Source organism: Aspergillus brasiliensis (genome assembly GCF_001889945.1).
Source record: "Aspergillus brasiliensis CBS 101740 unplaced genomic scaffold ASPBRscaffold_25, whole genome shotgun sequence".
NCBI classification, from domain to species: domain Eukaryota; kingdom Fungi; phylum Ascomycota; class Eurotiomycetes; order Eurotiales; family Aspergillaceae; genus Aspergillus; species Aspergillus brasiliensis.
Window position 1 is genome coordinate 108,179 of NW_027137466.1, and position 12,919 is coordinate 121,097.

Sequence of the window (12,919 nt, forward strand, 5' to 3'; positions counted from 1 at the left end):
CAGTTCTTGGTGAGAAGCGTTCGATGAGATGATACGCGGCAGGGGTCGTCTGGCCAAGCGAGCATGCGCAACTGAGAACTTGTGCGGTCCAAGACAGTGTGTAGTCTCTCTACATCTACGGCCATCTCCAGGTCCAGAGAATCGAGACAAATCGAAACCGGAGAATATAAGCGAGATGGTGAGGTAAAAGAAATCTGGGGTATCCTTGCTTCCCCGCATCCCAGGCGATGATCCTTGCCTCCCACGGATGCTTTCAACCCAAGTCTGGACTGTGGGGTGAGACACATTCTAGACCATCTGCAAAGTTGTAGTATGCCACGAGCCTCATGTGAACAAGTCTCTATCTCCGTTAACGCCTAACTACACTCCTCCAAATCCCATGTGGCCGAGCTTCAATGTATTGTGAATATACCTCAACGGCCGGGAGCTGCCATCTGCTATCTGCCGTATGACATCGAACATCTCAACTACTCGCATATTTACCCTAATTCCCACTTATGTCCTCAGTGGCTGCTGAAGAGAGGTGCCAGCGTCTCTGCAAGCACTACGCCCGACCAAGCTTTCTGGATTCTCGGACAATAGAGGACAGATATGCAGTATCATGGGATGAGATATTCAATGTGGATAAGCGTCCAGACACGGTGACTTTATATAGTTCAATTCATGCCATATCCCTCTCCCTGATCGAGGCCCTTCACCAAGCCCTTTGCCTGCTCTATAAAAGCCATCCAAGCCTCTTCCACAAACCCTTCCCCTTAACCTTCCATACTACAAGCTTCTACCAAGATAAACGCAGTAACTTGATTCAAAATCGGTGGAATAACCCCTAGATATCATTAATGTATCCCGCAATTGCCACTCCTCAGAAGACAAGTGAGATATATGAACTCTATAAATTACTATCCACTTCAAAAATGACCCCTTATACAATAAGAGGACTACAACGTTTGATAGTCTATAGAACACTTACAGACGCACGATGTGGCATGTTGCTTTTGCAGGGTATCCACTCAAGGCGAATAGGATATACACCAATACAAACCTGTTATATAAACTAATAACACAAACAAGCAAACACCTACCGGCTGATGGAACGATGAATCATGCAGCGTTGTCAGCCAATCTATCTAACACAAGCAAAGAAAAGATGCCGACCAGTGATACGGAGCCATTCCGTGTCAGCGAGGTTACTCCGACGACTGCGGAGGAGACCTGTTTCGCCTGAATGGACTGCATTTGCCTGCCCTGAGGAAATTTGATATAAGACAAAAGTGTTCTGTGATCGGAAAACATATCAGTCATATATATGGACATGCCACTAACTACAATCCGAAATGGTATAATATCTCTATCTTATCTACATCGATGGTTCTAAGGGTATGTCATATCACATCATAGCCCAAACAAAGTAAACAGACCAACACCCGTGGCAATCAAAACAGAAAGCCAACTATACGACACATCAACAATTCTCGACGCCGCACTACTCGACCCGCCACAACATTTCCCGTTGTAAGTGACGTTGTTCATTTGGGCGGCGACTTCGAAAACGGAGCCTTGGACGTTGCCATCATTGTAGTAATCGACGAGGAGAAAGTTGGGGGGACGGTCCCATTTTGCTGTTAATGAAGAATGTTAGCATGTCATTCTCTGTTATGTATGCCGTGCTGATGATTGTAACTCACCCCGACAATTGTTCGCCATCAGTCCTAGACTCCCATACCCCGACACTGCATTCGTCTCATTGATCTGCGCGGAATCCGGCACCAGGATATCGATACCCTCAAACACCACCTCGATATTCAGGTTATGGTTAATCATGTACATCCTCTCCTCTGCCTGCGCAGTCGTAATTCCCGGGGGCCGCTGCACCGTACACGGGAAGGAAGTATTCAGCGGCGAGAAGGGCGTCTCCCACATCTGCGTAAACTCGTCCAGAATGTACGGAATAGCAGTCTGATTGGCCTGGTAGTCCATGAAGACAACAGCACGATTACCTTCCAAGATCATCTCCGAGAGTGTAGGCCAGTCGTCCAAACTCATAGGGATTTTCCACGGCTCGTAAACGTAGTCGATGAGACCAGAGTTCTCGATGGGAGCAGTGAAATTCCAGGGAGAGACGTAATCAGAGTTGACGATCAGGATAGTGACGACGTCGTATGGGTTTTCCTTCATCCAATCGGTCACCGTGGTAAGGTAGTCTTCTAAAGTGCCCATGTTCAGGAGGTCGCAGGAGGTGTGGCAGAGGTAGATGTCGTCCTCGTAGTAGTGGGCTTCGAAGGATACTGCCAGGATGTTAGCGGTGGATTGCTAGTATCGGGAAGTGGTCCTTACGCATGCGCACTCCATCCTCGAGCTGAGTCTTCACCTTGTACATCTGATTTGCCGCGATGTTATTCTTCTTCACGAAGGGACTGTTGTGCGCCGTGACCATGGTAATGTTCGAGTATTGTCTGCTGCAGAACTCGGTGTAGCCATTGCAAGGCTGTGAGTTGGCTGGGGCAGTCGCGGTGGACGTCGAGGTGCTGGTGGAGTTGCGAGTGCCGGTGACCACCACATTTGTATCCGTAGTCGTGGTAGCAGTGGTGGTGCCATTGGTGGAAGTGGTTGTATTCGCTGCGGTGGTTGTGGTAAAGGTCGTTTGGGAGACGCTGTCTGCGACCGTGATGGTGGTGGTATAGCTGATATAACTACCGGTAGGAACGGCGGCGGCAGTTTCGGTGGTCACGATAACAATCGAATCGCTGCCGGTCCCCGACTGAGTGGACGAGGCAGATGTTGTAGAGGCATCGTCGGTGATGGTGGTGACTTCGCTCGTGCTCTTGGCGCCCACGTGGATCCCCCGCAGCAGCAGGAGAATCCAAAGAAATGCGACCGCGAGCATCGTGACGGTGAAGGTGCGCGTATGAGGAAGTCCGATCAACCCTCAATCATCGCGTCCCCGCGAGACTTTATTCTATTGAAAAAGATCTTCTTTGCCACTGAGGGTGCCTCGGAGCCGATCTCTTGGCCAATCCACCGATTGCGCATCCCCAGATCTCGGAGTTCCAAAAGTGAGTCGGCGGGTGACGTCGGCGGTGCCGGTCAAGAAAAGCTTGGCTGGCTTGGTTCTTTTCTTATTCTTCCGTGCAAGACAAATCCATCCCAAGCAGTTGCGGATCGGTTGCACTTGCTGGCGGACTTTCTACGTGTCTGACATCATCCGGAAGTCTTACTTGAATTAGTTACTAGTTACTACATAGCCCCTATGATGTGGCCTCGTCTAATCAATGGTGGTGACTGGTGAGGGTACGGTACCTGGCCGCGAATCTTTCTGCCTAAGGGAGGTGGCCCATGGTTAGTCCGCGTGTGCTGCAGAGTCTTTTTCCGGTGGGACCAATCACCATTCCACGTTTGCGCAGTGCAAGGCTGACAGAAGGAAGCATAATAGTATTGTGAACAGCAAGCATTACGCATTGTTTTACGGTGACGACCATTGAAGTTCCAATAATCGACAGCAACTGATCCCGGTCCTGCTGAGCCACCCGTCACCGCTGCTGCGACACGTTCAGGAACAGCACTGCTGGAAGGCGTGGCTCCTCGTCGGCGATCGGCCGTGCCAAGTCAACCGGCGTAAATAGTCATTTACTCCTGACTTTCGGCTCCATCCTTTGAGTCTCGACACGACATGTCGCTTTCATAACGCTTGCCAACTATGAATTCGTTCCATGAATCAAGTGTTGCTGCAAATGGCGTCCAATTAGTAGCGCAGGTACTATCTCATCTATGCGCCGGGGGTCATAGAAGCCAATGGCGTCGCGAAAAGCACCTATCGCATCCCGATGCCAAGCCACACCAGAAAGACACGACAGGCCAAATGCCTGCCGGATAGCCCGGCAGAAGATGAAACTGTGATAGTCAGGCAGCTGAATTCCCGAGAGTCCAATCATGAGAACGTCGCTTCGAGAATCCCATATTATCGCCCCAATCGCAGAGTGGGTCAGCACGACGGCGGCTCGTCCCTTGTGGCCCCTGGCGCAGTAGCTTCATTTGAGGGCTACTTTTAAAGGGTCAAACCCTCCCTGTTATAGTCCCTTCTCCTGACATCTGAGCGTCCTGTCTCGTCATCTGGACACACACCAAAATGTTCGGCAGTGGCTTGATGTCGTGGCTTAGACCCTCTTCGGAGGCCGTGCCCGAAAGCAAATGGAACCCCGAGACTCTGACGATGGAGCAGCCTGCTAGCCCGTCCGGTCCTTCGATGGAGCATGTTGTTACTGAGCAACCGGTATGCTGAGACATCCTTAGGGTTGGCCAAGGTGCTAACAGGAACAGCGCACCGGGGAGTCTATGCAGCTGCAGATCCGCGGTGGTGGTGAAGGAGAAGTCTGCTGCGGAATGTAAGTAGTTACTTCTGTGTCTTTACTTCTGTCTAGGAAGGAGGAAACTAACTTACCTAGTTGCGCTGGTATCTGTTGCTTTGAATGCTGCGAGTGCTGCTGCGATTGTTGCGGCGACGACGGTCCGGATGGTCCTGCCCCTCCCCCTGGGCCGCCCGGACCTCCATGAGTGAAAGAATGAATAGACTTGGAGAATGTGCACTCCAGTCTGGAAGGGGATTAGTATTTGTTTAACAAATGTGCCAAGGGTTTCTGACTGGCAAACATATTGTTTGGCCCGGTTAAGTGTTTACTCGCCTGATGTGAATAGTCGTCACCATTATATACCCTTCATCAGCATTGACTGCAATATTACATTACCACTTATTGTCCTTATCTCAATCTGCATTGATGCATCTATTGTTCAGCTATCCAGACAGAACTTAATCATGGGATGAGCTCACTTTGTATCCCAACCGGCACCTGTCGACCATTGGAAGTGGGATCAGTGAAGGTCACGATGCCGCCCAGCATCACCAGCTCAACATGTTTCTAGCTGGCGACGGAGACCAGTGGTCCGATACTGCAAGTTTATACCCGCACACGTCGGGATGGCTTCATCCTCGGTCTTAATTTCCCAACCGAAGCAAGCTCAACGCCCAGACGCGGAGCGTGGGGGTGGGACCCCGGATTTTCCCCCACAACCTTGGCTGTGGTTGGCACTCTCCTCTTAGCTTCGATCCTGTGCGCAAATACTAAACCCTGAGAGGACTCTACATCATGCCATCGAAGGTTGTTAGTCGGTTTACCAACCAAGGTGAGTGGTGTAGGTGCAACTCCGAGCGATGCTGTTCGGTGACTTAGCCCATCTTCTTGTATAGCCGGGAGCCGAATGTACCCCACCTTATGGCTATATAAGGTCTCGTAAGTCCTACGCTCTTTTCAATGGAAAGGCAAGGAAGAAGATCCAACGACAACAATGGCGCAGACCGTGGCTCTTGGATTGCTCGCGCTGGCTGCCTCTGCCTTGGGCACTTATGCGCCGTACTATGCGAACCTAACGTGGGAGCCACCACGAACTCTGTCTAACTGGTCCAACCTCACCGTGGAGACCAGGACAGGGACGTTCATTGGCATGCTGAATGACACTTATCCGGATGTTCGGCAGTTCTTGCGAGTCCCTTATGCCAAGGTAATGTCTCTGTGTATCTATATTCTAGCCTCTCTAACAAGACCAGCCTCCCGTCGGGGATCTAAGATGGCTCCCTCCTCATCGGCTTGATAACTCAAGTAGAAAGATCGATTCTACCTTCTATGGCCCAGGTCAGTAGTATCCCAGATAAGTGTCAGCAGGTCCAACTGACCTGAGATCAGCCTGTCCGCAATATGTGTCAGGAGAGAGTGATTTCTGGAACGAATACGAGCCAGAGAATTTGCTGCTCTCCGTCGGTGAAAGACTCAATCAGGGATCCACAGCATGGTCCTCGTCGGAGGATTGTCTGTCTCTTGCGGTCTGGACTCCTTCATATGCCAATGAGACATCGAAGCTGCCAGTTGCGCTCTTCGTCACGGGAGGTGGTGGCATTACAGGCGGTATCAACATTCCATCCCAGCTGCCCTCTGCTTGGGTATCGCGCTCTCAGGAGCACATTGTTGTTACCATTAATTATCGCGTCAACATTTTCGGCAGTAAGTGTGTATATTCATGGGGTATATGAAGTGCTAACATGTGCAGATCCCAAATCGCGCGCCTTGAATGAAACATCACTCACGCTGATGGATGTGCGTGCTGCCGTGGAGTGGGTGTACGAGAACATCGAAGCGTTTGGTGGCAATCCCGACAATATCATGGTCAGTCTACAAGCTTCCCCTCACATGACTAGATTTAACAGTAAGCAGCTATGGGGACAGTCACAGGGTGCACTGCTGACACATCTGTACACCCTCGCATGGCCGGAGGAGCCTCTTGCCGCCAAGTTCGGCGTCATCTCCCAAGGAGCATCTGCCACACTTAACCTCTCCACCACGCCCGATGTGTACCAAGACTTTGACATTGTGGCCAAAGGACTAGGTTGCAATTATGGTGATGATGCCGAGGCCGAGCTAGAGTGCATGCGTGGGATCTCCTGGGTGCAGATCGAGGAGTATATCAACCGCTACAATAGCTCACCTTCTATCGCTTTCACCAACTATATCCGTACGTCCCCTGCTACTCTTCTGACAGCCTATGCTGATGTGATTCAGCGGATGAGCGCTATATCTTCTCCAACGAGAGCAAGCGATACCTTGAACGCAAAGTCGCGCGGGGACCATCGATCCGATCTGACACGGCTCGAGAATTTCCTAGCACAAATACCACTTCGGTGAACGTCGAAGAGGGAGAGTCAGACTGTCTGGCAGTGAAGGATGCTGCACTGCGCGCGTCAATTGGACTTGAGACTTATCGCTACTACTGGGCTGGTATGTCCTATACTGTCTTTTGATACTGAAGAAAGTACTAACACGGACAGGCAACTTCTCCAATATTAGTCCCGTACCGTGGTTAGGAGCATTCCACTGGACAGACCTGCTGATGATCTTCGGCACGTACAATCTCGACATCGGCGAGATCCCGCAGTTGGAAGTCGACACCTCAGCTACGATGCAAGACTACCTGCTTGCGTTCCTCAAGGACTCGTCAACCATCAGCGAGACAGTCGGATGGCCACAATATCTAGGGAACGAGACAAACGGGGGCCTCATTCTGGAGTTCGGCAACGGGACCGCAGTGCGGACCATTACAGGCGACTGGCTAGACGCGGGATGTTACAATTCATCTATCCCATTCAGAATCTGGGGATGAACCTATACACACTGTGATCAGAGTAGTATATACATCATAAGTATCCAGTATTCACAAATCTACCTCAATCTATATATACAAACCAAACCAATTCTACAACCTCTCCTCTTCCACCTTCCTCTTCTCCCCCTCTTTAATCTCCTTCGCCTTCTCCCCATTCCTTCGCGCACTCCCCTCCAACCCATAAAGCACATCACTCGACATCCCTGGAATAACCATCTCAAATGTATCTTCCACCACCGCATACTGAAAATACCCACATCTCGCAATCGGCTTCGTCTTCCTCACATCCAGAATCCCATCCGTCAGCACCCCCTCAGCAATATGCACCCCGACCACCCGACCCACCACTACATCCACCGTGCCCATGGGCGGGTTACCCGGCAGCCTCATCGTCGAATGATAGACGCACTCAAACCGCACCGGCGACTCCTTCACCATGGGGACTTCCACGGGGAGCACGGTGGATGGCTCAGCGGTGAGTCCGGCCTGCTCGAACTCGTTCACGCCGTAGGGGAATTGTTGTGCGGTGATGTTCATGGCTTCGCGCAGGTCCCAGGTCGCCAGGTTCCAGACGAAGGAGCCGGTGGATTCGGCGTTCTTGACGGTGTCTTTGCGATCGCCGGTCACGGTTTGGTTGCTGCTGAAGAGCACGTAGGGTGGGTCGAAGGTGAGGTTGGTGAATTGACTGTAGGGTGCTAGGTTGGGGGTTCCGGTGGGGGAGGTCGTGCTTATCCAGCCGATTGGGCGGGGGACGACGCATGCCTATGAAAATGATTATTTTTGTTAGTATTGGTGTTAGTTAGTGTTTGGGGGTGAGATGGAAGGTATGGGATAGTTTGGGGGTCGCAGTGTGAAGTGAATGGTGATAATGAGGGGAAACGAGTGTATATGCGGGGTAGAAATCACTGAGTCGTGGAAGCATCGATCATCGATCAATTGGAGAACGGGAATAAATCACCTTGAATGGATCATGGGGCAAACCGTGGTCGGTTTTTCCCGGTTGGTAAAACATCTTGTTCTGACTGTTTGAGAGGTGTTTCTTGAGTTGTTTACGAAAGGTAATTCTGCTTGAATTAACGATGCAATTAATGCAGCCATAGTGGGAGTTGATATCGTTTTATAATCTGCCCCGGGAAGGCGGCACGGCAAGAGGAGGTGGTAGTTTTGTACGGCTGTCCAGGCCTGACTCGGTTTCCGATGGCGATCCCCGAGTCGCCCGACTGCCGAGATTGGGTAGTAAATGTGCATTGCTATATATGGCATGGTAATGATTCATAATTGGGCATGGTATCAATTTTTGAATAAATGGTATACGTTATGTGATTTCAATGGGGAGAGGGTTGTTCAGTGTATTGAGATTATCTGCTTGGGGTAGTGTTGTTGCGGTCTGCTAAGTACGCTATACAAGAATTCTACCAAGAAAGCAATCACCATGTCAAGTATATGGATTTTAATCCATGACACACACATAAATATAAACAGACAGTCTGTCTATCAGCGTCTACTCTTCTTCTTCTGCTTCGTCACCGCCTGACTACTCATAACCAAGTCCTGCGGCGGAGACATAAACGCACTCAACCATTCAGTATCAACATCCTCGTTATACTGCAAAATGAACTGCTGCAGTCCTCGCATATCACCGTCAAACAAGCCAATGTGTGGCCTATGCGAACTAATAGCGGCACAGACAAGCGCATCAATGATTCTATGCCAATTCTTGATCTCCTCGTCCTTGTAGAGTTTGATAAATTCTCGCACAAACACTCAAGTATGGAAAGTATTACACTTCGTATCAGGGACATATGGCAAAGGAGTGATTGTAGATATCCATGAGGATAAGCTCCAGCTATTACAGCAGAATATAGTATTCATTGATGTAGTAAACCCAGATTTGACGTATTCTGGATGCAATGAATGCAACGTAGTCATTGTTCATCTCGGATGCTACAGCTTTGTTCTTCTTAGTTAGGGATCTCTATCCGAGGCCCAAGAAAGTAAAACCACAACAAAGTCCATTGCTGAGCAAACATATGAACTTTAGATATCTATTTATCGCAAAGCAGTCTGCCAGTTGCATGTAACGTCTCTTTGCTCAGTCATTATTCCATCCACCCAGAGAATGCATATTCGAGACCTGCCAATGGTCTACTTTCTTCACTCGAATCCGCGTTCATAAGCTCGAGGTCCACATTGTGATTCAAGCTGGCTATACACAGATCAATTGCGAATTCGGGCGTCTCTCGCAGGTCCTCCTTGTCGAAGTATGTTACACTCCCAGTCGAAGTTGGTAGGTGTTCGATAACGGTTTTAATCACAATATCTCGAAGCCCACGATCTGACTCAATCGTTGAACTGTAGACCTTGTTCACAACTGCAGGAAAGAATAACTTGTGTAAGTCAAAGAAGATGGAATGTTCAAAGTACCATTTTGCCTTCTCCTTGAGATTGTGAATCTGAAAATAGTCCCCTTGCTGGTACATGTGGGCATGGAAAATTGAATAGCCGACGACAGTCGGTTCGGACATAGGGATGGGGTGATCGAGCCCTACTGCAGGAACTACAGGAGAGGTTTCTGCATTGTTTTGTGCCGTGTAATCCCCTGTGTAGAGGAATTTCAGGGTCTCTCTGAAATAGATTGGCTCCAGTTCCTCAATCACAATCTCCCCAGAGGACTCCTAAGGTATAGCATGCATGTGTTACTTCATTAGTCTTGTAGCTCGGAATCTATACAACTTACGATAAAGCTTCCATTACAGGCACGAGCAAAGTACTCCGATTGCTGACACAAGATCCATTTGTGCGCTGGAAACACCTGATCCCCACACCTGATGGTCAAATCGCTCCATTCGGAGCTCAGGTACAGACTGGTGGACATGAGAAGCTATCAATCAAAGTATGAGATAGATAATGCTCACTTTGAAACGAGCTCGGCCCGTAGGCATGCATTAAAGCATAATGCGGACATTGTATGGAGAGGTGGTGCTTCTGAACGAATATGAGCTAGTGTCGAAAGCATGTACATGTATGAGGGAGGAATGAGAAAGTGTTGATGATCAAACGGGAAGCAAACGAGGTCGCATCTGTTCGACTTGACAATGTGATGTCATGTGACGGATATTTCACTAAGTTGAAGGGATGGTCAACCCAGTTGTTGGGTTCCCAAGAGCTGACAGTGTATGGGAACCAGAGAAAACGACAAGATCATTGAGTAGATCCAGTTCCTGATTGACATGGCAGCTAAGAGTCAAACTGCCGAGCTGTCTCTTGTATAATGATAGGCGCAGTTCAGATCTGAGCGAGCTGTCCTCCCTTCCACTTTGAATTGCGAGTCCGATTATTTCACACGAGCAATGTTGACATTGCCAGTCTTGAACGTGGATTAGTCTGGGCTCTTAATCGCAAACATCGAAGCAAAACACCGGGACATATTCAATGAGCAGATAATATAAGATCTCTGTATTCATACTTCTTGCTGTGGAGAGATTTCAAGTTACCCAACACCCTTTTAATCAGGCAGTCTCTGAGCCTTTGCTCCTGCTTGGGAGCGGAAGCGGAAGCATACGCTGCGACTCATCTTCAACATTTGCCATATCTGGTGATCAGGTACCAGCCAATGAGCAGGGGTATGCTTATGAAGCAAGAGTCTCGCATAGATTGCTGTCTCCAATCATAGTTATGAACTAGACATCAACGCGAAGATGCTAATGCACTTTGATACCTCTCTGGTTGCTTCTGAACTTAACAAGACATCATACTGCGCCGCCGGGAAAAGGTGGTTCCAGACCCGACAGTAACACTTTGCAGCTGTTCTATCGCCATCCACTCTCCTAAATCTTGCTTCCGGTTCGCATATGCATCCTAAAACATGTGTGGGGCACACTGTTCAACGCTCTTCAACCTGGTTGATCCGTACTGCCAATCCAAGGAACCAGCCCACATGGCGAGACCCCGAGCCCCGAGCCCGAAGTCCCGAGTACCGACCCCATTCTAGATGTGAAGGTTCCAGATCATCAGGCTACTGTCAGAGCTTTGAGGCAAACCCGATTTAGCCGGCGAGTATCAACATGTCTGGCTATAAATGCCTTCGGACGGGAAGACTGCCTTGCCAACAGTTCAATCATCATCTCTAAAACATCACCACACAAGTATCATCAGTCAATATGTCTGCGCAACCTGCTCACCTGTGTTTCCGCTCTTTCGTTGAAGCCCTCAAGGCTGACAACGACCTTGTTGAAATCAATACCCCCATCAACTCCAATCTTGAAGCCGCTGCTATCACCCGCCGAGTGTGTGAGACCAACGACAAAGCTCCCTTGTTCAACAACCTCATTGGCATGAAGAATGGCCTCTTCCGTATACTTGGGGCCCCTGGCTCTCTCAGGAAGTCGTCAGCTGATCGCTATGGCCGCCTTGCTCGTCACCTAGCTCTCCCGCCTACGGCTTCGATGCGTGAGATTCTTGACAAGATGCTCTCCGCCAGCGATATGCCTCCCATTCCGCCGACTATTGTTCCCACGGGACCGTGCAAGGAGAACAGCTTAGATGACGGGGAGTTTGACCTCACTGAGCTCCCAGTTCCTCTCATTCATAAATCAGATGGAGGCAAATACATCCAAACCTACGGCATGCACATCGTGCAATCTCCTGATGGAAAGTGGACCAACTGGTCTATTGCCCGTGCGATGGTCCATGACAAGAACCATCTGACCGGCCTGGTTATTCCCCCTCAGCACATCTGGCAAATTCACCAGATGTGGAAGAAGGAAGGCCGCAGTGACGTTCCATGGGCTTTGGCATTCGGTGTCCCACCTGCTGCTATCATGGCCTCCAGCATGCCCATCCCCGATGGTGTCACCGAGGCTGGGTACGTGGGAGCTATGACAGGATCTTCCTTGGAGCTCGTCAAATGTGACACCAACGATCTCTACGTCCCCGCTACCTCCGAGATCGTACTCGAGGGTACTCTGTCTATTAGTGAGACTGGTCCCGAGGGGCCATTTGGTGAGATGCATGGTTACATCTTCCCCGGAGATACCCATCTCGGCGCCAAATACAAAGTCAACCGGATCACTTATCGCAACAATGCCATCATGCCGATGTCTTCTTGTGGCCGCTTGACGGACGAAACAGTAAGTTTAGTCTCTGTTCCTGCCATCCATGGCCAAGCACTAATTCCATCCAGCACACCATGATCGGCTCTCTGGCGGCGGCGGAAATCCGTAAGCTTTGCCAGCAGAATGACCTCCCCATCACCGATGCCTTCGCTCCTTTCGAGTCACAAGTCACCTGGGTTGCTCTCCGAGTCGATACCGAGAAACTACGGGCAATGAAGACGACATCTGAGGAGTTCCGCAAGAGAGTGGGAGACGTTGTCTTCAATCACAAGGCCGGATACACCATTCATCGTCTGGTGTTGGTGGGTGACGACATTGATGTCTATGAAGGAAAGGACGTGCTCTGGGCATTCTCCACCCGCTGCCGTCCTGGTATGGACGAGACATTGTTCGAGGATGTTCGTGGATTCCCTTTGATTCCGTATATGGGACATGGAAATGGGCCCGCCCATCGAGGCGGTAAGATTGTATCCGATGCTCTCATGCCGACCGAGTACACCACTGGTCGGAACTGGGAGGCCGCTGACTTTAACCAATCTTACCCGGAGGATCTGAAGAAGAAGGTGCTGGACAATTGGACAAAGATGGGGTTCAGCAACTAA

The 12,919-nt window shown here is 50.0% G+C and overlaps 6 protein-coding genes across 6 annotated transcripts; 3 read left to right on the forward strand and 3 right to left on the reverse strand.

Moving 5' to 3' along the window:
• Positions 1-1,283: 1,283 nt before the first annotated feature.
• ASPBRDRAFT_189425 (PI-PLC domain-containing protein) lies at positions 1,284-3,332 on the reverse strand. Its single transcript, XM_067620163.1, has 3 exons — positions 2,335-3,332; positions 1,686-2,285; positions 1,284-1,619 (listed from the first exon to the last, which is right to left on the reverse strand). Exons 1-3 carry the CDS (start codon positions 2,882-2,884, stop codon positions 1,393-1,395), a joined length of 1,377 nt encoding a protein of 458 aa, XP_067473232.1. The 5' UTR covers positions 2,885-3,332; the 3' UTR covers positions 1,284-1,392.
• A 791-nt stretch (positions 3,333-4,123) lies between these two features.
• ASPBRDRAFT_201374 (uncharacterized protein) lies at positions 4,124-4,552 on the forward strand (the record flags this gene model as incomplete). The annotated part of the gene is made up of 3 exons (XM_067621541.1): positions 4,124-4,267; positions 4,315-4,354; positions 4,440-4,552. The coding sequence occupies 3 exons, from the start codon at positions 4,124-4,126 to the stop codon at positions 4,550-4,552; spliced, it is 297 nt and encodes a 98-aa protein (XP_067473233.1).
• A 785-nt stretch (positions 4,553-5,337) lies between these two features.
• Positions 5,338-7,200, forward strand: ASPBRDRAFT_139026 (uncharacterized protein; the record flags this gene model as incomplete). Its single annotated transcript, XM_067619050.1, has 7 exons — positions 5,338-5,550; positions 5,597-5,681; positions 5,733-6,047; positions 6,094-6,209; positions 6,258-6,555; positions 6,603-6,818; positions 6,869-7,200. The coding sequence occupies 7 exons, from the start codon at positions 5,338-5,340 to the stop codon at positions 7,198-7,200; spliced, it is 1,575 nt and encodes a 524-aa protein (XP_067473234.1).
• A 44-nt stretch (positions 7,201-7,244) lies between these two features.
• Positions 7,245-8,215, reverse strand: ASPBRDRAFT_79510 (flavin reductase family protein; the record flags this gene model as incomplete). The annotated part of the gene is made up of 2 exons (XM_067629455.1): positions 7,245-7,965; positions 8,162-8,215. The coding sequence occupies 2 exons, from the start codon at positions 8,213-8,215 to the stop codon at positions 7,294-7,296; spliced, it is 726 nt and encodes a 241-aa protein (XP_067473235.1). The 3' UTR covers positions 7,245-7,293.
• Positions 8,216-9,302: 1,087 nt separating this feature from the next.
• ASPBRDRAFT_139046 (BTB/POZ domain-containing protein) lies at positions 9,303-10,078 on the reverse strand (the record flags this gene model as incomplete). Its single annotated transcript, XM_067619052.1, has 2 exons — positions 9,303-9,878; positions 9,941-10,078. The coding sequence occupies 2 exons, from the start codon at positions 10,076-10,078 to the stop codon at positions 9,303-9,305; spliced, it is 714 nt and encodes a 237-aa protein (XP_067473236.1).
• Positions 10,079-11,363: 1,285 nt separating this feature from the next.
• On the forward strand, positions 11,364-12,919 carry ASPBRDRAFT_35512 (UbiD family decarboxylase; the record flags this gene model as incomplete). The annotated part of the gene is made up of 2 exons (XM_067623357.1): positions 11,364-12,332; positions 12,386-12,919. The coding sequence occupies 2 exons, from the start codon at positions 11,364-11,366 to the stop codon at positions 12,917-12,919; spliced, it is 1,503 nt and encodes a 500-aa protein (XP_067473237.1).